Consider the following 22230-nt stretch of genomic DNA (forward strand, 5'->3'; position numbering starts at 1 on the left):
GAGTTTGGATGTTAGTATGTGTGATAAGCTCAAAGGACGTGACCCAAAAGAAGGAGATTCTGAGAAAGTTGGGTTATTTGTGTTAGATCTGTGTGAATCTTCCCATATCAGCAGGAGCTTATCTAAAGTTTGGGTTGAGGCAAGAAAAAGAAAAATACGGTTAATTGGGTACCAGGGGCAGTAAATAATTGGTGCTATAGGTTTGTTAAATTTATTATAAAGAACTGCTTAGGAAGAAATATGGCAAAAAGACAAGAAGAAAACCTTAAAAAGGGGGGCCCAGCCCTTAATCTTGTCTTAACCGGGCCCGTGGACAGGGTTCAGCTCTTATCTGCCTCATTTGGCTTTAGCTAAGGTCCAGCATCTGGCAATGACATCTTTTGTTTATTATAGTGTAGACAATGCAAGGGTTTTAGGGGTTTCTTTGTCACAGCTGTTACTTTCCACTATAGCATGACTGCAGGGAGGCCAGGATCTCCCAAGCCTGAGCCAGTTGTGAGTTTCTGACCAATGCTCATTGTTGGTAGGCTATCGAGTGTAAGTGCATATACGCTTGTATTTGTGATTTGGATGTAATCGACACCAAGTGGCTTTTGGACTTGTGTGGCAGCTGAGCAGTGGTGAAACTTAGTACATGTATTAGGGAAATTATTTCCAGTTCTGCTCCTCACTGGAACAATTTACCAAGGATCGGGGGGAGGGATAGCTCAGTGGTTTGAGCATTGGCCTGCTAAACCCAGGGTTGTGAGTTCAATCCTTGAGGGGGCCATTTAGGGATCTGGAGCAAAAATTGGGGATTGGCCCTGCTTTGAGCAGGGGGTTGGACTAGATGACCTCCTGAGGTCCCTTCCAACCCTGATATCCTATGATCAGAGTGGATTCTCCATCCCTGGCCATTTTAAAATCAAGACTGGATGTTTTTCGAAAAGATCTGCTCTAGGAATTATTTCTGGGGCAGTCCTATGGCCTGTGTCAGATGGGAGATGAGCCTGGTTGTTCACAATGGTCCCCGTTTGGCTTTGGACTCTATGAAACAGCTGCTGGTGGGAGGGCTTGTAGAAGGAGCTGCTGTCTGATGGGTCATTGCCCTGGCTGCGTTACCTGTACAGCTTGAGGGTGATGGTCCCGTAGACGATGGCAAACCCAAGCATGCGCACCCAGCGCAGGATGATGCAGCGGAAAATGCTCGGCTTGAAGTACAGGATAAACACCTGGACAGAAAGGCGAGAGGGGGTGACTCCGGGGCAGCTCAGATCTCTGTTTGGGGAAGCTGGGAGGGCCTTACTTGCTGCTCCGACTTCCCCAGCTCGACCTGCACCTGAGATTTGGGTCCCAGTTCTCGTTTGCACTTGTGGACCTTTGAGACTGCTCTGGCAGCCTTTTGGGGCGTTATAATGGATGTCAGGGATGTTAACAGCCACACTGAGGCCCCGGGATGCCGCCAGTGCAGTGGAAAAAGAGATTGGGGCTCATCTAGACTCAGACAAAAGTTGTGGTGTTGGATTGGGTTAGCCACCAAGTTCTAACAAAACATCTTGTATCTTCGTCTAGACAGAGCCTTCGTGTAAATGTGACATCGTCTGTGCAGTGTTGTGCGTCAGAACCCTAGCATGATTCACAGAAGGGACTGGATGTTTCTGTGGATAATGGGAATTCTACAGCTAGCAAATACTAACCAAAGTCAGCAATAGTTTAAAAGAGGCATAAACCCTCTGGCTTCCGAGCATGAGCCCCCCTCTGCCAATTCCTACCCCCTCAGGTGGAAACCTCCCCTGGGGGTAGGCGATTCCATAAGTGCAGGGTTTCTTGCACCTGCCTTTGAAGCAGCTGGTCCTGGCCACTTGTGGAGACTGTTGTGACATAAGAACATAAGAACGACCATGTTAGGTCAGACCAAAGATCCATCTAGCCCAGTATCCTGTCTTCTGACAGGTGCCCCAGAGGGAATGAACAGAACAAGTGATCATTAAGTGATCCATCCCCTATCACCCATTCCCAGCTTCTGGCAAACAGAGGCTAGGGACACCATTCCTCCCATCCTGGCTAATAGCCATTGATGGACCTGTCCTCCATGAACTTATCTAGTTCTTTTTTGAACCCTGTTATAGTCTTGGCCTTCACAACATCCTCTGGCAAGGAGTTCCACAGGTTGACTGTGCGTTGTGTGAAGAAATACTTCCTTTTGTTTGTTTTAATACTTCCTGCCTGTTAGTTTCATTGCGTGACCCCGAGTTCTCGTACGGCAATTCCCATGTCCCTTGTGTCTTCTCCTTGTGCCTGGGTGTGCGCGCGCACTGATGTTGCATCCTACAGGTTGCAGACCTCCCATGGTATTACACCTCCGACTACTGCAACAAGTACTCCTTTTGCTTCAGTGGAAGAGGCCCATCTTTTTGTGCCTTCTAGTTGCATTCCCTGTGTGTCTGTATGTAGTTGATACCTGTATGTGGCATCTGCAGACAGGGAAACTGAGGCCCAAGAAGATCAAGTGACCTCCCCTTGGCCACAAAATGACTCTCAGCAGGAGTCAAATTGAAAACACAGGGTGCCTGGCTCCCAGTCCTCTGCTCAGGGCACTAGGACAAATATTTCTCTAGTGGAACATAAACTGGCTACCAAGACATAGTATGATGGGCATCAGCTGGACACTATGGTGATGTGCAGTCTATAAGCACCAAAAATTCAAATAAATTGTGGGTGACAAATTTGCAAATTCCAGCTAACTCCCCTCTGCCCCCTTTTGTGGGAGCGAGGGAACGTATGTGAGAGAAATTTGCTGAAAAACCTGAAGATCAATTACTTTGGAAAAGACTCGTTCCCCTTCCCTGGTGCTTTCTTGAAGGCAGAAGCTGTAAATCTTGCAGGATAGAGAGAGGATTTAGATAATTTAATTTAATTCCAGTGGCCGAAAAGGGATTTGAGTTCTTGAGAAGGATGATCCCACAAGAGCTGGTGTCCGGGACAGCAAAATTAGCCATCAGCTTAGTTGCCCTCACACCCTGTTTGATGGCAGACCTCTCGCTGCTCCTGGCCTGGAGAAGGAACCCAAGATCCTGGAAGGAGTCCTTCCAGGAGAGCAAATGGAGAGTGAGCCGCACTCTCCATCCGCCTTTTGTACACCCTAGGCTGCTTCCTGTCCCTCCTGCCATGAAGGGAGGAGGTTGATCCTTGGGGTTCTGGAGGTGCTGGGGCTCCTCTCATCCCTCCGCCCCCATGTAGGGGCACTGTGACCTATCCAAGGAGCTGGGGTGCCCTGTGATCAGCTTTGAGCTGCGCCCATGTAGGTGGGGAGAAAGGCAGCTTGGCTGGATCACACCCAGCTCTCGGGGGAGAAGAACATCAGGAACACACAGGGCTGGTCTTCCTTCGACCTAGCTACTGCCTTTCTGGGAGATGGCTTCTCCCATCAGCGTAGATTGTGTCTACACTGAAGCTCGCTGCTGTAGCATTTGAAGGGTAGACATACCCTCCGGCTCAGCGAATTCTGGGTGTGAAATAGCCCCAGTGAAATGTGCCACTGGACTCAAACCCTCACATGGGCTTTCCTAGCTACTGAGGACCCTATCAGGGGACTATGTGATGTTGTCTATCAATAGACAACCGCCTCACCCCAAAGAACTAGGGTCCCGTGGGATAGGAGGAGCAGAGCCAATCCCCGGGGAGGAGGGGCGATACACGTCTATGCTCTTGTGCAGCTGAGGGTTCCTCTCTGCCTAGGAATTTACACGGTTCCATGCTCATCACTCTGCTACCTGACGGCTCTTACTAGATACTAGAGACACTCAGATACGTGCAAGGCATTGTTCTAGCCTCTGAATCCTCCGCTGGATGATGGATCTGTGGGAGGGCATGACAGGTAGCCGCAGGGTACATCTGCCCTGGAGCTGGTGGTATCATTTCCAGCCGGGGTAGATGGATCTGTGCTAGCTCTGATTAAGCCAGTGCACTAAAAATAGCCATGTAGCTGCGCTGGTGTGAGGGGTGGGACGGGCGAAGCTGCCCAATGCGTGCCTTCATTGGGATTCCTGGGGTGAATCCATCCCCAGTGTAACTCTATTGGCTGGATTTGGCCCCCTGGGGTCTCTCTCTCTCTCTGTCCTGGCTAGGATCAAAGGTACCATGGCACAAGGAGATCACCAGACAGGAAGGTCTGAGAAGAGGGAAAGCACTGAACCTACTTCTATCCGGCCCAGCCTCCTTCCGGAGTCAGGGTGCTCTTGGGGCAAAGGACGGAGTGCTGACTTCCCAGTGCAAGCCAGATACTTACAGGGAAGTAGAGAAGCAGAGATCCAAAGAGGATGGTCTCCAGCAGGATAACTCCTGATGCCCGGATCCTCTAGGGAAACAAAGAGAGAGAGAGACACACACATGTGGTAGAGAATCCATGCGGTGGGGGAACAGACCAAGCAAGCATATGATGCCAATGTGGAGGATGGATCCGCAGGGGAGCTCAATGCGGAGAAGGTATTCCTGAATGTGCCCCTACTTGGTGGGGGGAATGCCCCACATCCTCACTGCAGCCCCCCAGAATCAAGCTCCATGGGCCTGGGCTCCCCTCTCTAATAAAACTAATATATATATTCTGGACCGGGGCTCTTGAAATAATCCCATTGGAAAAGGAGGTGGCTTGAAAGTGGAGTTAATCCAGTGTGCCAGGTGAGACTGTGCACCAGCAGGAGGCGCCCTTGTCAACGGAAACGAACAGGACCATGTGGAAACGTTGCTCTTTCCAGGTGAAGATTTTTATTTTAAATGAAAATGGATGGGGCAGGGGGGAAACCAAGCTGCTAACTATAATACTTTGCCACCTCTAGCGCCTTCTGGATGAGGCCCTTAAAGCACTTCACAAACATGAATTAGGATGCCCCACCCTCCACTTTTCCCCCCATGACTGAAGCAGTTAAATATCACCTCATTTTCCATATGGGGAAACTGAGGCACAGAGCAGGGAAAGTAACCTGTCCAGATTTTGGGGCAGCACTGGGCAGAGAACTCAGGTCACCTGGTTTTTAGTCCTGTGCTTAGCACTCCTCCGCTCCGGAGAGCTGGGCAGGAAGTCGACCCCCGGGTAGGGCACCTGTGCAAGGCTTAAGCAGGGCTTTCTTGGGACTTAAGGTGTGTATAGGGGTTGTGCTGGTCCCCAGCCCATTGCACACATCCAGCTGACCCTCCCGTGCCGCACCGAGGCAGGTGAGTCAATAGCGTCACCCCAGTTCACAGAGCTTGAAGCACCGTTTCCTGAAGTGGCCTCTGATTTTGGCTACCTCCCTTTTATGGCAGCCCAGCTGGAGACATTCAAGACCTTGATTTACAGAGGGGTATGGCAGGGAAACACCCCCCCCCCCCCAGCTCCAGCCAAAATCTGCAGCAGCTGCAGGGGCTCGGTGCCGAGGTGGCTCAAGTTGGGTGTCCAGAAAACAGAGGCACCTAAAACTGGAGACCACTGAAAACGTTTCCCTGTGTGACATGGGCTCTGAGCCAGGATGAGCATCCTGCTTTCCTCCCTCTCCAAGGATGCTGAACAGAACCTGCACCAGGTCTTGGAGGCTTCACTATATGGCCCCGAGGTGTTGCAGAGAGGAGGACTGCCTAAGAACCAGGGTCTTTTGAGTCCACTGTAGCAGGGAAGTGGGGCCCCGTAGTCAAAGTGCATTCCTCCGGGACCGCCGGATGCCTTGCCTTGCTCATTCGAAAGTGGTAGGAGACCAGCATGCTGAGAAAGACAGCCAGCATGCAGAAGGCCTGGAAAGAGAGGACAGCAGCCCGCAGGGACCAATCCTCCTGGATCAAACACGGGGTGTTGTCCACGCACGTCACGCATCCTTCCTTGCAGGGCCGGCACTCGAGCAAGGTCCCAGAGTCCACGGCTCCGTACTGCCCTACGTACTGGGACGAGCTTTCCTCGGGGCCTGCAGGGGTGAAAAGGAGGCGTGCGGGAAGGTTAAAATGTCGCTGCGTCTCTGCACAGCCTTTGCTTCCTCTCCTCCCGCAAAACAGACTCATAGATGGGGCCTGGGCCTGATCAGAGCCGGTGCTAGGTGTAAGCAGACTAAACAATTGCTTATGGCCCCAAGTAGCTCAAGGGGGGGCCCCCATTTGCTTTTTATTATGTGTTGGGGGAGCAAAAACGTTCCTGTTTAGGCTAGTACTGCCTCTGGGCCTGATTCTCTGCTGCCCCACCCCACACAGCATCATCTACACCGGCACGGCATAGGTGTGAAAAGCTGCCTTTCAGACTTGGTAGCACCTTGTTTGCGCTGGTATAAATGATAGTCCAAGGTGCAGAGCAATCATGGGGACGCTCTTCTCTCTGGCTAGGGCATCTCTAAGGCCTGGTTAACTCAAGGCATGACATTAACCCTACTTGGTTGAGCCACTTTTAACTTGGCCCTGTGATTTGCAGTCCCGCCCATCCCTGTCCACTGATGAAGGGTATTTTCCTGTACTGGGTGGGAGATCAGGAAAAGGTTAAGGCAAAGCAGGGCACAGATCAGCCCCAAGGGTCCAAACCTATGGATGCATTTCCAGATGGTGGAACTGCAGCATCTGGGAAGGGGAGCCTTTTGGAAATGCCGGGTGCTTATAATGCTTGGAGATGGCGGTGGGGCCTGTGGAGTCGGAGAGCTGGGAAGCTAGAGAGGAAGGAGGGTGCAATGGTTAAAGCACCAGCCTTAGATATGGGAGACCTGGCTTCAGTTCCCTGCTTAGCCACTGATGATCTGCACAACCGTGGGCGAGTCACTTAGCTTCAGCTCCCACTCTGTGAAACGAGGGAGGGTTGTTGGGGAGGTGCTCGCATGCTATGGGGAGGGAGGCTGGGTAAGATGGGTCACTAGGAGAGCCAAGCTTTGGCTTTGCATTGCGGATGCAGCCCAAGGAAAAAGCCAAGCCCAGCCACGCAGAGGAGATGCTCCGGCTGGGGTAGGCCAGGCAGGGTTACCACCTACCGGACTGGCCAGTGCCGGAGGCCCTGCTTGCACCATAGAAGCCCGGCTTGCACAGACAGAGGTATCTTCCGAGAACGAAGCCACGGCTTTCCTGCGGGATGCACTGAACAAAACATGCCACATGTGAGTGACACGGATCCCCTTCTCTGGGGTGAACCTGGAGCCTCAATGGGAACGTTTGGCCTCTCCCTGACCCCTCCCGGCCGGGAATCTAGATGGCTTTCTTTGGTATGACTGTCCCTCTGTCCTTAGAGGGGTTCCCTCCCCCCGCCCCTACTCAGTTTGGTCCCCCTGTCCCTTTAAATTTACTTCTGGAAGCCAGTGGTTAAACATTTAAGAATTAAAGGCAAAAGCCTGATTTTCAAATCCCCTCCTAAAACCTAAATGGACGCGTAATGCTGCAAAGCGCTAATCCCCGCTACCGTGAGGGCAAAAGCCGGGCGCAGGCAGCCTGCAAAGAGCTCCCCAGTTAATGCCAGGGATGTCGCGATCCCAGGCCAGAGGCCAGATGGCGATGGAGAAATGGGACAGATTGCATGCGAGGCCTAGAACAGGGAGCAGGGCAGAAGCCGCGAGAGCCCCAGCCATGAACCCACAGAAGGGCTGGCAGCTACTGGCATTCCTACCCGCTGCCCCCATGCCTGTGCCCCGCCCCTGTCCTTCCAAACGCAACAGCCGTCGACCGCGGCTCTGCTGCCGAGAGGCTGAGGGGAGAGGAATCAATCTTTCGCCTGCCATGTGGAGTGCCCCCCAGGGCAGATTGAAGGTGGAGGAAGAGGAGGCCGGGCAGGCCCCAGGAACCAGGGGGCAGGCTGGGAGCAGAAAGGGTGCAGGGCTGGATGGGTTAGATGGAAAGTGATCCCTGTCTCCTCCCCCCACCCCGCATGTTTGCTGCTCAGCTGCGATGTATCCAGTGCTGATTGATTGTGGGGGTGGGGGAGGGCAGCCGAGGGAGACAAGCTCCCCCCATCTCCCCTCTCTCGGCTCTCAACGCGCGTTCCCCATCATCCGCTTTGTGCAGGTGGTTGCTTTGCTGGCTCAGACAGCCGTGCCTCTGCTGCTACCCACACAACAGTTCCCGCGCTGCTCCGTTCTGGCCAGCCTGGGTGCCGGGACTGCCAAGGGGTGGCGTAACGTGTGCTGTAAACACCTGGCTCAGGAAGTGGACCAGCTCCGTTCCCCAGGCCAGTGATACACCCTCCGACAAGGGGAACAGCTTTTGATCATTGGTCTGGGATGTAGAGGTGACAGGCCCCTTCGCCCACTGCTTCCCCTCCCAGTGCTCCTTTTGGGCCAGGCAAGATGCCAGCAGCTCCCAAAGTATCCACTCTGCCACCCCTGCAGTCCTGTCTGTTCAGGCCGGTTCATCTGTGGGTGTTTTGCCTTTCCCTAGGGCTTTCTGTGTGAGTGCTACCTCTCTGGGTCTGCATCATTTGAACTTTGGGAGCTGCTTTAAACATGGGCAAGAAACTTTAATCTAAGACAACAGGCCGAGCACCGGAAAGCAGGGACAAGGGCTACTCGACAACTGGGTTCAACTCTCCGTCCGCCAGAGTCGGGAGCAATGCAGCAGGATCCAGCGAGGTAGGACACTGGACTGGGAATCAGGACGCCTGTGTTCTCTTCTCATATCTAGCACTGATTTGCTGGGTGACCTTGCACACCTCACTTCCCCTCTCTGTGCCTCCCACCCCCTTGTCTATTCAGCAGTTTTGGGGCAGGGACTGTCTCTCCCCATGTGTTTGCACAGTGGGGCCCAGATCTCAGTCAGGCCCTCTATGGTCATAAGGGGAAGCACAAGCTTTGTATGCTAATTTGCACATTGCTCATGCAGGACCAATGGCTATGCCAGAAGGGGGCAGCAGCTGGCCCATGGGTGGAAGTGGGATGGAGCCAAATAACCATGCGGTGGGTATGGGGAGACACAATCCCCCAGGGGAGCCAGAAATAGACCAAGGAAACTGATAGCCAGTGCGAGCTAGGGAGACAAGGAGCAACCGTGCTCATTAATGCTCTTGGGGGATGTCTCTGAGCTGGGTCATGGTGGCAAAGATCACGCAACGGAGGCGGGATTACCACCCTTGAATCTATTAGCCCGTCCCGTTTGCCTGTCCTCCCTCCACCACCCCATCCCTCTCCTTTTGCTCCTGGGTGCCTTGAAAACTGCCCCTTCCCCTCCTGGTCTTGTATGCTGATTCCATGATTTCCGCCGACCGGAGTGCATTAACCCTGCAAATTTAAGCAGTGCTCCAGTAATTCAAAGGCAGCCTTTTAATTACACAGGGAGGGAGAGAGAGAGAGAGAGAGGTGGGTGTCCCTGGTATTTACCCAGCATGGGAGAGATGGGAGCAAAAAGAGAAGCAGGACAAGGCAAGATTCGTTAATTAACAAAGCCGGCCGCGCTGCCTTTCTATTTATTTTTTAATAGATAATTACATCAAAAGGGACGTGGGGTGGGATCTTGCTGGGTTTGTCATTTAAAAGAGCCCTGGAGGCTGCAGGAGATCTGATTGGACATTAGATCCCAAGCGCTGAACCTCCTAATCCCCAAATGATTAAAGCAACCATCTCGATCCCCATCCCGCTCCTGCTTGGAGAAGCTGCTGGCTTCCTCTCTCCCTGCTGAGCAGAGCGGACGTCAGGACGGGGCCGCCAGGACGGGTATTACAGTGGTGAATGCTCCATGTGATGGCTAAGAGACACTGCCAAGTACATTAAGCCCTGAAATGTGACCTACCTTAACATGGGTATAATCTGGTATCTCTATCTATCTAATCATCCAGGCATTTATACTGCACTCGGCCCTGGGGGATGGGGAGGAAAACAGAGCACATGCTAATGATGCTAAAATATCTGTATTCCCAACAAATGGGAGGTTCAAAGTGAGCTGGGGGGCCCAAATCTCATGGAACGTCAAAGGAAGTTGGGGGGCCCAACTCCCTTCAACGCCTTTGAGATCTCCAGGCTGCATTCTTGCCACACCACAATGAAGCAGGCTATTTTTGTAGGCCCTACAGGAAAAGTCACACTTTGTACAGGTGTTGTCTTCATTGGAGGTGGTTAGAAAACTCTTGAAATCTGCTTCGTCCTTAACTAACCACACTCAGCAGTTTGTGTGGTCAGACGTTAGCTAATGACCCCTATGAGGGAGGAAAACCTGATTCTCCCCATTCTACAGATGGGGAAATCCTCCAGAAGGCAAAGGGACTTGCTCAGCGTCACCCACCAAGCAAGTAGGGTTGCCAGCCCTCCAGGATTTTCCTGGCGTCTGCAGGAATTAAAGATTAACCTTGATTTGAAGATCACCTCCAGTGATGAAACCTTCAGGAATACGTCCAAACAAAACTGGCAACCCTACAAGCAAGCGCTTCAGTTCTAGCTCAGAATTGCACTCAGGACTTCCTGCCTCCTAATGGCAGGCACCCCTGCCTCTCCCAAAGAGAACAGCGTTGCCCAGGGGTTAGGGCTGTAGCCTGGAACGCCAGAGACGTGTATGCAATTTTCTCCTCCAGAACGGACTTCCGGTGTGACTTTGGGCAAGTCTCTTAGGCCCAGACCCTCAAAGCTATTCAGGGGCCCAACTCCCACTGAAATCAAATAAATGCCTAATAATAATAAAAACCTAATACCTTTGAGGTTCCTCCTCTTTGGCTCGCTCTGTGCCTCAGTTTCCCCATCTGTACAGTGGGGTTTCACCTGCCTCCCTGGTGGGTTGTGAGGCTAACTACGTTGAAGACTGTGGGGTGTTCAGAGAGTAGGGTCATGGGTGGCAGATCGGTACCTAAAATAGACAGATCATTCTATTCCCATGGGGTCACTTCTTGGGGGTGGGAGGAAGGAGGTTATGCACTGTAGATGGCTCTGATTCCAGAAGCTTTTCAAACTGCCCACTGTGGGAACTCTTTCAATAGGGGGGCATAGCAGCCAGCAGCTGGTCAGTGCAGAGTTGCGACACCTGAACTCATGGGATAGGGGTGATAGCTGCCATGGAACAGGGGGCTCAAAGGTCTGTGAATGGGGATGGGTTCACGCAGCTTGGAGGGAGTCAGGTCACACACTGTGTCTTGTGGCAAAACAAAAACCAATGTGCGTACATGCAGATTTGCACAGTAAACCTCACTGGCTGCGAGGCAGGGAGCAGCTGAGCTAAGCAGATGGGTCAGCTGGAGTGGGGATAATATTCAGCGGTGAAGGAGAGCCAGGGAGTAGCGGAAACCAGGAGAGAGGAAAGACTCTGGAAAGAGGAGTGAAATTACAAGGAAGGATAATGTCCCTTGGGAGTGGAGGGAAGCGAGATCTAAGGGTTTGAACCAGAGCCCACTGAAGTCGGAGGGAGTTTTTCCGTTGGCTCCACTGAGCTTTGGATCAGGCCCTCCGGCCCAGGGAGAGGGATTTCAGTCGCACTGGGGTTTGCCTGGGGAGCTGGAAACTCCCCTGTCCCCAAAGCCCAGCTCGGGCTGTAGGAAAGTCTGGATCTGGACTTGGCCTCTGAGGCCAAGCTGCTCCTACACAGGGGTTCAGTGAGGCAATAAACGAAGAGCTGTCAGAGGAAGAGGGGGCAAACAAGGTGCTAAGTGGTGCCTGGCAGGGAGGGGTGTGGGCAGCACTAATGAGCCCCGACTCCATTTACCTCTGTACTGTTGAGATCACACTGGTGCGTATCGGTGAACCATCCCGGGCCGCTGGCGCACTGATTGATGTCCACATTCTGCAGCTTGACGTCCATCCTCACCACGCCCCTGGAAGACAGGAGCAAGGGTTGGATGCAGCAGGAGCTGGGAATCTGAGCCTTAGGTTCCCCCTCTTTCCTCCCATGGGACCAGGCCGTAGCACTAAGGGTCAAAGAAGCTGCAATGGTCCCCACCATTGTTCTGGTGCCCAGGGTGGGAAAGAAGGCTGCCTTCAACCTATGAACGACCTCTGAACCGAGGCTGTAAACTCAGGCTCTGCCCGTGTGGTCGAACAGCCAGGACACTGGCTTGGCCACACGGGCTCCCAATGGCACAGACATCTTGTTCTGCTTTCACTAAGGCTGTGGGAGGCGTGGGTTTTAGTCTTGGCTCTGCTGCTAACAGGCTCCGTGACCTCATGGAAATAATTTTCCCTCTCTCTGCCTCAGTTTCCCCTTCCACCCCTGTCTGGTTTGTCTATTCAAGCTGTGAGCGCTTTGGGGCAGGGGTTGTCTCTTGTCCACCTAGCACAATGGGACTCAGATTTCCAGTGGCTACTCTCATAGCAAGTCAGGCCGGAAGGGACCTCGAGAGATCATCCAGTCCAGCCCCCTGCACTGAGGCAGGACCAAGTGAACCTAGACCATCCTTGATGAGTTATTTAACCTGCTCTTAAAAAACAGCAATGACAGGGACTCCACAACCTCCCTTGAAAGTCTCACTTCACAGAGCTTAATGACCCTGAAAGGTAGAAAGATTTTTCCCAAGAGCTAACCGAAATCTCCCTATGGCTGCAGATTAAGCTCATTAAATCTTGTCCTGCCTCCAGTGGCCATGGAGAACAATGGATTCCTGTCCTCTTTGTAACAGCCCTTAAAGTATTTGAAGAAAGTTAAAGGTCCCGCCCTCAGCCTTCTTTTCTCAAGACTAAACACGCCTGGTTTTTTTAACCTTTCCTCATCGTTCAGGTTTTCTAAACCCTCAATCACTTTTGTTGCTCTTCTCAGGATTCCCTCCAATTTGTCCACTTCTTTCCTGAAGTGGTGCCCAGAACTGAACGCACGATTTCAGCTGAGGCCTCACCAGGGCTAAGCAGAATGAGAGAATCACCCCAGTTACTTCCCATGTCTTACATACAAAGCTCCTGTTAATACACCCCAGAGTGATATTAGCCTTGTGCACCACTGCACGTAAATAACCGTCGTATTGCAGGAGACTGCGACCTGCAAATTGCAGAACCGAAACCTGAGCTGGAAAGAAAGTTGTCTTCGCTGGGAGAACCCTGCCCCTGGGCAGGGGGGACAGTGCCAGGCTGGGGACGTAAGTGGTGCTAAGGTTTCACACTGGCTCTCTGCCCAGGATTCCTCCTGTTTGTACAGAGCTCAGATGAAAGGGGCTAGTGGTCTGCAAAATGTAGTTCTTCTCATCACCACACATAGTGTGCGCGCATTTATCTGTGCATAGTTGTGTGCACGGGAGTTGTAGCCATGTGACAGGGAAGGTGGGGGGGGGGGTTACACGAGGGATACATAAAATGGGAGAACTAGGCCCCATTGGGGCAAATTCCCCTCGGTTAAGCCCGTTACAGTCCTCTGACTACCCCGCAGTTGCACTGGTGTGATTAAGAAGATAATTGGGCCTGGGAGCTAAGAATCCTAGGGCGAGGAGCCATCCAACGAAGGTGACGGGGGAAACAACAGAGAGCAAGGAAAAGGAAACAGATAAACTGGGGGAGAAAGAGAGTGTGGCTGGATGCATGGGGTGGAGAGACAGAAAGACAGACGGATCTTGACTTGCATACGTTGATAGATAGATTAGATCAGCCTGTGCAGCTCTACTCAGGAGCCATTCATTAGTTTTGACCCATTTTCCATGCACCGGATGGCAACAACCTCCTTTCCCTGTTGCATGTCTCTCTCCCTTGTCATTCTCCATCCAGAGACAGGGAGAGTCCTTTAAGCAGCATGGATCCAGAAGCTGGCAGGGAAGGGGGAATCACACGTGCCAGGTGTTGCCTGGGAAGGGACGAGGGGTTGTTTGTTTTGTAAACAAACCCCCGATAGGCAGCGTGGGCTGCAGCAGGCCTGCCTCTACGGGCGGTGGGCCAGCTGGCTTCCTGGGCTCCCCCCCCGCCCCCCCGACGCGCTTCTGCCCTGGATGCAGGGAGATGAGATTTAGGGCTTAGTGACTGCTCAGCCTGTGGGTGTGTCTTGGGCACAGCTGTTCCCGAGGCTGAGTGATCCAGGCAGTCACAACCACCTTTCTATTTATACCACCTGCCTTGGGTGGCAGCCAGAGGCATGGGGGTGAGGTCTGGGGGAGAAAGGGAAGGGAGGCAGGGACACAGCTTGAATTAGGGGAACGTGTGGGTGAATCCCCCATCAGATCCATAATCTGTCTGGCTGGACATATTATAGCAGCTCCCACTAGTGCTGCACAAAGATTGATCACCCTTTTAATTCTAAACCTCATTTAAATAGAGTAGGGTTTCTTAAACGAACACTGCCAGGTTTAGCCTCTGATCCTGCAATGAGCGCCGGGTGAGCGCTGGGATCCGCTGCAGTATCAGGGCCTAAACTCCTAGATTTACGTTCCATAAAACAAATCAATCAAACAAAAAGAAAATAAAATAAAAAACACCCCAGTCCTCCCCTCAACAAAAAACACAGATGTTTTTAAGAAAACTAAAATCCATAGAAATGACCCACAGCCTTATGAGATGGACAGGCTAGGATGATTTAGATAGATAGATAGATAGATAGATGATCGGTGATTAGATTAGATAGAAATTGACTATAAACCGTAAGTGAAACTGATGTGTTTTCAGCACTTGCGTGATGGGCTCTAAAAGGTGAACACAAAGCATCGGGGGTGGAAAGTGAGATTTGTAAAAGGTTTAATCATTTGAGGTATTCGCAGTAACTCAGGGAAGGACATTTCATAGAATCAGGGAAATGTAGGGCTGGAAGGGACCTCAAGAAGTCATCCAGTCCAGCCCCCTGCGCTGAAGCAGGACCTAGACCATCCCTGTCAGGGGTTTGTCCAGCCAGTCTTCTTTTCTCAAGACTAAGGACTTTGGGGGGTTTGTTTTGTGTTTTTTTAAATCTTGGGGGGAAATCCTGAAATATTTACTCAGGTGAAATTCACCTTTGGGAATTCAGCAGGTGCTTTTTTAAAGGATTGAGTAAAATCTGCCTATCTACCTTAGGGTTTTGTGTCACTGCCCATCACCATGGTATCTGAGCACCTACGTACAATACGTTGGCAATGAGCAAAGTCCGTAGTGCACTTGTGACGTCTCTGGCTCTTTTCCCTTTTGGGGGTATAAAGTCCTACTTGGCATAAGAGCAGGGGGGCTGGAACAATTTGTACGCGGGGGGTGGTGGCTGAGAGCCATTGAACCAAACTGTAAACCCTGGATATGATGGAAACCACTTCAAGACAGCGGGTGCAGCTGCACATGAGTTAGTTGGTCTTTAATGAGTGCGAAGTTGCTGCTGTGACCAGTTACCGTGGAAAAGCTGTCGGATAACTGAGTAAAGAATTCAGGATTTAATATCTTTTCATTGCTATTTGTTGTTTGATCGGAGTAGTGCTTCCATATCCCCATCAGGGATCAGGGCCCGGAGCTGTACACAGCTATAACCAACAAATGGTCCTTGCCCCAAAAGGTTTATAAGCTAAGTATGAAATAAAAGGCGACAAATGGATACTTTCCTCCCACTCAAGTCAATGGGGCCGCTCACCTATGTAAAACTAAGCCTGCGTCTACGTGCTTTTGCTGGATCCAGAGTGCTCGGCACCTTGCAGGATTGAGGGACAACAAAGAGAGCTCCATGTGAATCCCACATGGTTAAGGCTCTGGGTCTGTCTACACTACAGTCAGAGAAGCGACTGCAGCACGTGCAGACATACCCCAGCTAGCTCTGGTCTAGCTCGCTGAGCTCCATCCAGTAAGTAGCCTTGCGGGGCGGTAGTGCGGGCTGTACAGGTCCACACAGGACCACTGGGTCGGTACTCGACTGGCAAGCCCAGGTTGCTGCAGGGTCGCTGCTCTTGTTATTGGAGCTGGCTAGATTTGCAGCCACACCTCGGACGGCAGTGTAGACAGACCCTCTGTGCGATTCCAGATGCAGTGGCTGGCTGGACCTGATCAGTTTCCGGAGGTGGCACTGCCTGAGGGAATTTCCTCCTGGAAAATCCACAAGGAGCTCCTACTGCTCACAGAAACTGTGAGAGCCACTCTGGGACTTCCAGCCTTCCCCCTGGGGGTCAGCATGAGGCTTATGCCCTATTTAAGTCATGCTAGGACCAGTTACTTAAGAGCATCTTGGATTGCAAGCTCTGTAGGACAGGGACTGTCTTTTTGTTCTGGGTCTGTACAGCGCCAAGCACAGTGAAGTGCTGGGCGAGGGCACAATAGTAATCATAGTAAACAAACAAGGAGAGGTTAAGTGGGATTATTAAGTGGGGCATAAGCCTTGGGGCCTTCGGCACAGAGATGAATTTTGCCCAGAAAGTGAGAGAGAGAGAGAGTACTGTGCAACTTTGTAGGAAGGGTGGTTTAATGGATCGGGCACTGGACTGAGACTAGGTGTGCGTCCCGGTTCAGACCTAGATGTCCTGTGTGACCTCGCTCAAGTCACTTTGGCCCAGGTCCTCAAAGGTGCCTAACTCCCATTGAAAGCAGGGCAGGGTTAGGTCTTACATGGGAGTTGGGCGCCTAGGTACCTTTGAGGATCAGGGCCTTAATCTCTCTGTGCCTCAGTCCCCACTCCTGCAAAGATGTCCCCCATCCTGGGATGCTGCAAGGCTAAAATCAATCCATTCCCGTGAGGGGCTAGGGTGAGGGCAGATACGTACCTAGGAAGAGGGAGAGCTGCAGGCTGAGAACCAGAACTAAGTGGCTGGCCGGGAGGGCTTCCTTGCCTCCCACTGGAACCTCTCTGCAGAGAACTGACCCAAAGGGAGGTGATTCTGCAGGAGGGGATGGGAAGGCCTTATCCCAGCACAAAGGGCTGCCCGAACAGCCGCTTCTGCCAAGAGGCCCCAGCGGTTTCCCCGTTACAGGGCTCTCAGACAGTGACAGATCTTCAATAGACCTGGAAGTGATCAGAATTCAGGAGGGGGTTTTATATATATGTGAGAGAAAACGCTCATTTATCTAACGAAATTAGGAGAATTAATTTGGGCCATTGTAGTGCCCAATAGACCAGCCATGAGCATGTAAATGAGGACCAACGCCCATCCAATTATTATTTATATTACAACATGGCCTAGCGGCCCCAGTTGAGATCAGGGCCCCATTGTTCTAGGTGCGGTATCGACATGCAGTGAGAGACAGAAGACCTTACAAACTAAACAGATAAGGTAGGAGGGGAAACTGAGGCACGGAGCAGGGACGTGACTGGCTCAAGTCACCCAGCAGGTCAGTGGCACAGAATGAAGGTCTCCTGATTCCCCAGTCTGCTGTTCCACCCATTAGACCACGGTGCCAGTTCTCAACAGGAACTCTGCCCCTTGAATCTGGGAGGAAAGTCAGTCCAATGTAGAGTTGGGAAATCAGGGAGAAAGAGAGTGCGGGGGGAAGGGATGAGTCAGGGAATTATTAAGGGAGCGTGTCAGTGGCACAGGCCACACGGAGTAGCGACTAGGGATTCAGCAACGCATGAAGGACACGTGGGACACGTCGTGAAAGACAGGGGAGGTGGGGAAATAAACGAAGGAGCGGGCTGGGCCAGAGGAGGCGTTGAATTGGGTCTGGTTTGTGCAGATAGCTGCCCAGACAGCCAAGGCAGTGTCTGAAATCTTCTAGGAGGGAACCTCATTCACTGTAAAACTGAAACAACTGCAGTGTCCCTGCTGACGGCTGTCCCCAGCTAACCCTGCGTCTGGAATAAAACCGAAGCTCAAAGGGGCCTGATCGCCGTCCATAGAGCAACACGAATGTGCCGTGCATGAGCGCTAGACGGATGGATTAGCTGGATGATGCTGGAAAGGGGCTGACTGTGTATTTTTACAGCTGTTGTCCAGGCTCTGAGAAGTATTAAGCTCCACCAGGGAAGCCATTTTCCTTATATTTTTTTTCAACAGGGCTCCCTTCCACAATTCACATTGCTCTAGTGAGAGGCGTCTGCGGGTAGAAACGTTGGCCATGCATTTCCAGCCGTGGGGAGGGATATATATATATATTTTTTTACAATGCTGAGAATACTTGTCTGGCAGGGGTGTGTGTGTTTGTGAGACTGTGTGCGTCTCAGTGATTGTGTGGCTAGGTGTGTATCTGAGTGTCTGTGGTTCTGAATATGTATGTGACTCTGCGTGTGTGGGATTGGGTGTGAGTCTGAGTGCATGTGTGTGTGACTGTGTGGGATTGTGTGTCTGTGACTGTGTGTCCATAGGAGTGCGTGTGCGTGTACCCTGCGATTTATACAAAAGGCACGGACGGTTACACAACATGGTGGTACCTTTGTAGCAGGGCATGACTTTATAGGAGATGAAACTGACCCATACGGCCCTAGGTGACCAGAAACAAGCAGGAGGGCATGATGTATACTCAGATCAGACTTATTCACCTGCATAAACTCGTGGCCAGGGGGTGCCATCTATGCTTGGAGGACACAGTGTAAACGGCCACCTGTTATTTCTGTTTTCTGTAAGCAGGAAAACAGCTGGGAATAGAAGGGAGAGCCGGGGGGACCTATTGATGCCTAGATACGTGCAAAAGCAGAATGCTGAGACTCTGGGTGGCTCCAGATGGCACCAGCTTCAGAAAACAAATAGAAAGAGATACATGCCTCCATCAGCACCTAATCCTTCCCCATCCTAAGGCTGGGGTCATGGGACCGCTCTTTGGATAGAGGGTAATATTGCTTCTCACTTCGAGACAATAAGGCAGGACCCAAGAGCAGAATCACCTGTAGGAGACACCCCCCAAGAAAAGATGAAACCAATCTGTTCATTGACTTGATCACAGTCTGTAAGTACCTACGTGGGGAACCAACATTTCATAACGGGCTCTTCAGTCTAGCAGAGGAAGGTCTAACACGATCCAGCGGCTGGAAGTTGAAGCTAGACAAATTCAGACCGGAAATAAGGCGTAAATTTAATGGTAAGAGTCATTAACCATCAGAGCAATTTACCTGGGGGCAGTTCTCTGGCCTGTGTTATGCAGGAGGTCAGACTGGATGATCACAATGGGCCCTGCTGGCCTTAGGATGTCTGACTCCAGTTCCAAGCTCTGGATGTAGCTCCAATCTTCTTCTCTCTATAATGGGCTGAATTAGATTCCAGCCACCCCAACTATGGAAGGTTCCAGCTCCAAATCCGCAGTGACCCAGAGTCCTGAGTCACTTTGGGGAGGTCCTTGGATTTGACCCACCAGATCTGAGACTTTGGATGCAACTCTGGATTGGAACGTTTGGTTTGGGCTCCAGGATGTGAAGCGCTAGAAGGAAACGCATAAATCCTATTTCTGGGCAGCTATCCTAGAGAACAGGCTCTGACTGGAATCTGTAGAAAGTTAACCTCGGAGCCCTGGGAAAGCATTGGCAATGTTCTGGTCTTATCACCCAGCATTCTGGTCCTGCATCTTCTCTTGTGATCCTAGGTTTACCGTCCCTTCGCACTGGCATAGATCAACCCTCTTGAGCATCATCGTTCCAGAAACACCTCGGTATCAAACGCCAAAGGCTCCGAGTCCAGAGCTGGCCCTATAAACCATAGCTGGGTAGAAGGATGCCACTGTCTTATGAGAGCCGCTATAGTCCAGTGGGGGAAACACTAGATTGGGATCCAGGTAAATCCCAGTGCTGCTTCTGACCTGCTGCTTGTCTTTGCGCTTCTATTGTCCCCTCTCTGGCTTGTCTGACCTGCCCTCTCTCCTGTTGGCCAAGCCTGTTTGGCTCCTTGGTCACGGCATGGAAAGACAGGGGCTTGCTGGGGGGAATCCATTTCGCCTTGTCATAGGGCCGATCGCCCAGGCCACGCCGGTGAGGCTGTGTTAACCCTTTGCTGCTCACCAGGTGGCCTGGCCTGGCCCCCTCTCCCTGCTCTGACACGGTCCCCGATAGATCTGGAATGCTGGGGTGCAAACGAGGTTGAGGCCCCCTCCATTTCAGTCGGTCCCTGGCCACTCTGGGGGCTGAAAATAGCTTCTCCCCTCCCCCTACATGATCTCGTGCAAAGGACGCCCGTGGGGAGCCTGGGAGGAAAGACGGGGATGCCAAGGGTGGCACAGAGGCTTGGCACCGAGCGTCAGAGTTGCCAGCTGGAAGCTTGTAGCCCCCAGAAGCAGAGCAGGACCAAACACACAGGATGCCTGGAGTCTGGCAGGAGCGCTGGAATTCCCTGTGATCAGAGTGAGCCGCGGCAGGAAAGGAGGGATGAGGCCAGGGGGGTGAAAGGGCTCCCCCTGCTCCCAATCCATCGGTGACCCGTCATGCCGTACCTCAAACCCCCCCTTGTAATAACCACATGGAGCCAGGTTCGTTCAGGGCCCAGCCATGGATTGGCTGGCCAGGGCTGTGGCTTGGGGGTCACCACCTGAATATACAGTGACAATGTCAGCTGGCATCCAGCCTGTCTTCCAGCAGAGTCCAGGGCACTGGAAACCCCGGGGAAGGGGTGAGGAAAGATGTGGTGGAGACCCAATGTGGACGATGGACCAGAGGGGGTCCCCAGAGCTCTGTCCCTGGGTAGCTGGGCTGACGGGCACCTCTGCAGCTCTGTGCCAAGGCGTAGGTGGGATGAAGAAATTCCTGCAGCTCTGCACCTCTGAGCATGTAAGTGGCAGGGATCCCGGCCCCTCTGCACCCAGAGAGTGGGGGCTGGGGGAACCACGCTGCACTGCATCCCAGGGGTACGCTAGGTGGGGGGATCCCCCTGTTTTGCACCCGTGGTGGGGTATGTTAGGTAGGGGATCCCCCAGTCTGGCACCCTGAGGTGGGGTTCGTTCAGTGCCGGGGGGGGCTGTCCACCAGCTCTGCATCCTGGGGTGAGGTATGTTATGTCAGGTGGGGGATCCCCAGCTCTGCACATGGGGGTGGGGTATTTTAGGTCAGGGTATCTCCAACTTCGTACCCCGAGGTGGGATATTGTAGGTGGGGGATCCCCAGCTCCGCATGCCGGGGTGGGGTGTATTAGGAGGGGGATCCCCAGCTCTGCATCCAGGGGAGATATGTTACGTGGGAGGAATCCCCCAGTTTGGCACCCCGGGGTGGGGTACGTTAGGTGGGGGGAATGCCCTAGTTTGGCACCCCAGTTAGGTGGGGGGCAGGTCCCTCAGCTCTGCACTCTGCAGTGCGGGGGTGGGGGGGAATTCCTCCAAGTCTGCAGCCCAGGGAAGTGAGACAAGAAAAGAATCCGCCCACCCCCGGCTGCGGGCTGGAGGGGAGGGGGAATGCAGCGCTCTGAATGCTCCTTCCCAAGCACCCCCCCCACCCTCATCTTCATGCACCTCCCCCCACAGGCACAACCCCCCCGGTGTCGCCCCCACTCACTTGAACTCAGGGCTCAGGTCCGGCTTCAACCCGTAGAAGGAGGAGGACAGGGTCACCATCCAGCTGGGCAGGAACTTGCTCTCCTGGCACTCCAGGAAGGGCAGCGACCACTTGACGTGGCTGGAGTCCATCACATAGCTGTCGCCCCGGTTCCACTTGGGGGTGTCCAGGCTCTTGAGGTCATTGCTGAGGACCCGCTTGTGCAGGAAAAGGCCCCGCTGGGCCTGCAGGCCGTTGAACCACTGGTTTTCCCAGCTCAGGTTCCGCAGGCTCTCAGAAGAGGCGGACAGGTCCTGCAGCAGGATCTCGTTGTTCTCCTTTGTGGCCTGGAGCATCAGCTGAGGTTTGGAAGACGCCGGGTGGGCGTCAAAGGTCAGCACAGCCCGGTAGACCTGGGGATCCCCTTCAACGACGCTCCGGACCAGGGCATGGTACCACTCCACATCCTCCTTGACACTCGACTCCCTGATGTCATTGGTCTGGAAGATCATGTTGAGGAAGTTGGTGGCGTGGGTTAGGGTCTCGGTGGCCCCCCTCAGGGTGGAGCGCAGGCCCGGCGGGGGGCTGGAGGCCCTGCCCCCATCCCGCACCTCGAAGCGGTGGCTGCAGTTGGCTTGGGAGAGCCTCAGAGCATCCCCCGAGTACAGGAAAGTCAAGGCTGCCTCAGAACCCTCCAGGTCCACCTTGTCCAGGTCTGGGGTGGGCACCCAAGTGGAAGCTGAGGAAGAGGACGATGATGGAGTCCATTCCTTCGCCTTGGGCGTCCTGGCCTTGGGGGGAGGCGACCTCTGGGGCTGGAAGATCCCTGCACCCCACACAAGCTCCATCTGGAAGCCCCAGAGCAGAGGCCACAGCCAGACCCCCATGGCTGGGTGAAGGGATCAAAAGAGCCGAGAGCCTGCCACCCTGCAGCCGGCAGGGCTCATCTCAGCAGCGGTGGCAGCAGAAGCCGGGCAGGGGGAAGAAGCCCCCCTTTCCCGCAGACAAGTGGTGGTGCATCGGGAGACCCTTAGGAGGTGGAAGAACAAAGCGGTGACAGGTTCATGGCTAAGAGAAGCCGTGGCGGTGTGCATTTATGCCTGCCCAAGTGTCCTCTGCGTCTCCTGAAATATG

The 22230-nt window shown here is 53.0% G+C and overlaps 1 protein-coding gene across 1 annotated transcript in view; it reads right to left on the bottom strand.

Annotated features, from left to right (window-relative positions):
* Positions 1-22230, bottom strand: part of GPR179 (G protein-coupled receptor 179) — a 36972-nt gene extending 14742 nt beyond the window's left edge. Inside the window, exons 1-6 of the mRNA XM_084615640.1 lie at positions 21118-22230; positions 11578-11686; positions 6948-7050; positions 5680-5909; positions 4268-4336; positions 1102-1211 (exon numbers count right to left, since the gene is read on the bottom strand). Of these exons, the coding sequence (XP_084471766.1) occupies positions 1102-1211; positions 4268-4336; positions 5680-5909; positions 6948-7050; positions 11578-11686; positions 21118-21983 (1487 nt within the window). The 5' untranslated portion in view covers positions 21984-22230. The remainder of the gene's footprint in view (positions 1-1101; positions 1212-4267; positions 4337-5679; positions 5910-6947; positions 7051-11577; positions 11687-21117) is intronic.

This window comes from Lepidochelys olivacea, assembly GCF_965140295.1.
Source record: "Lepidochelys olivacea isolate rLepOli2 genome assembly, chromosome: 27".
Lineage (NCBI taxonomy): Eukaryota > Metazoa > Chordata > Testudines > Cheloniidae > Lepidochelys > Lepidochelys olivacea.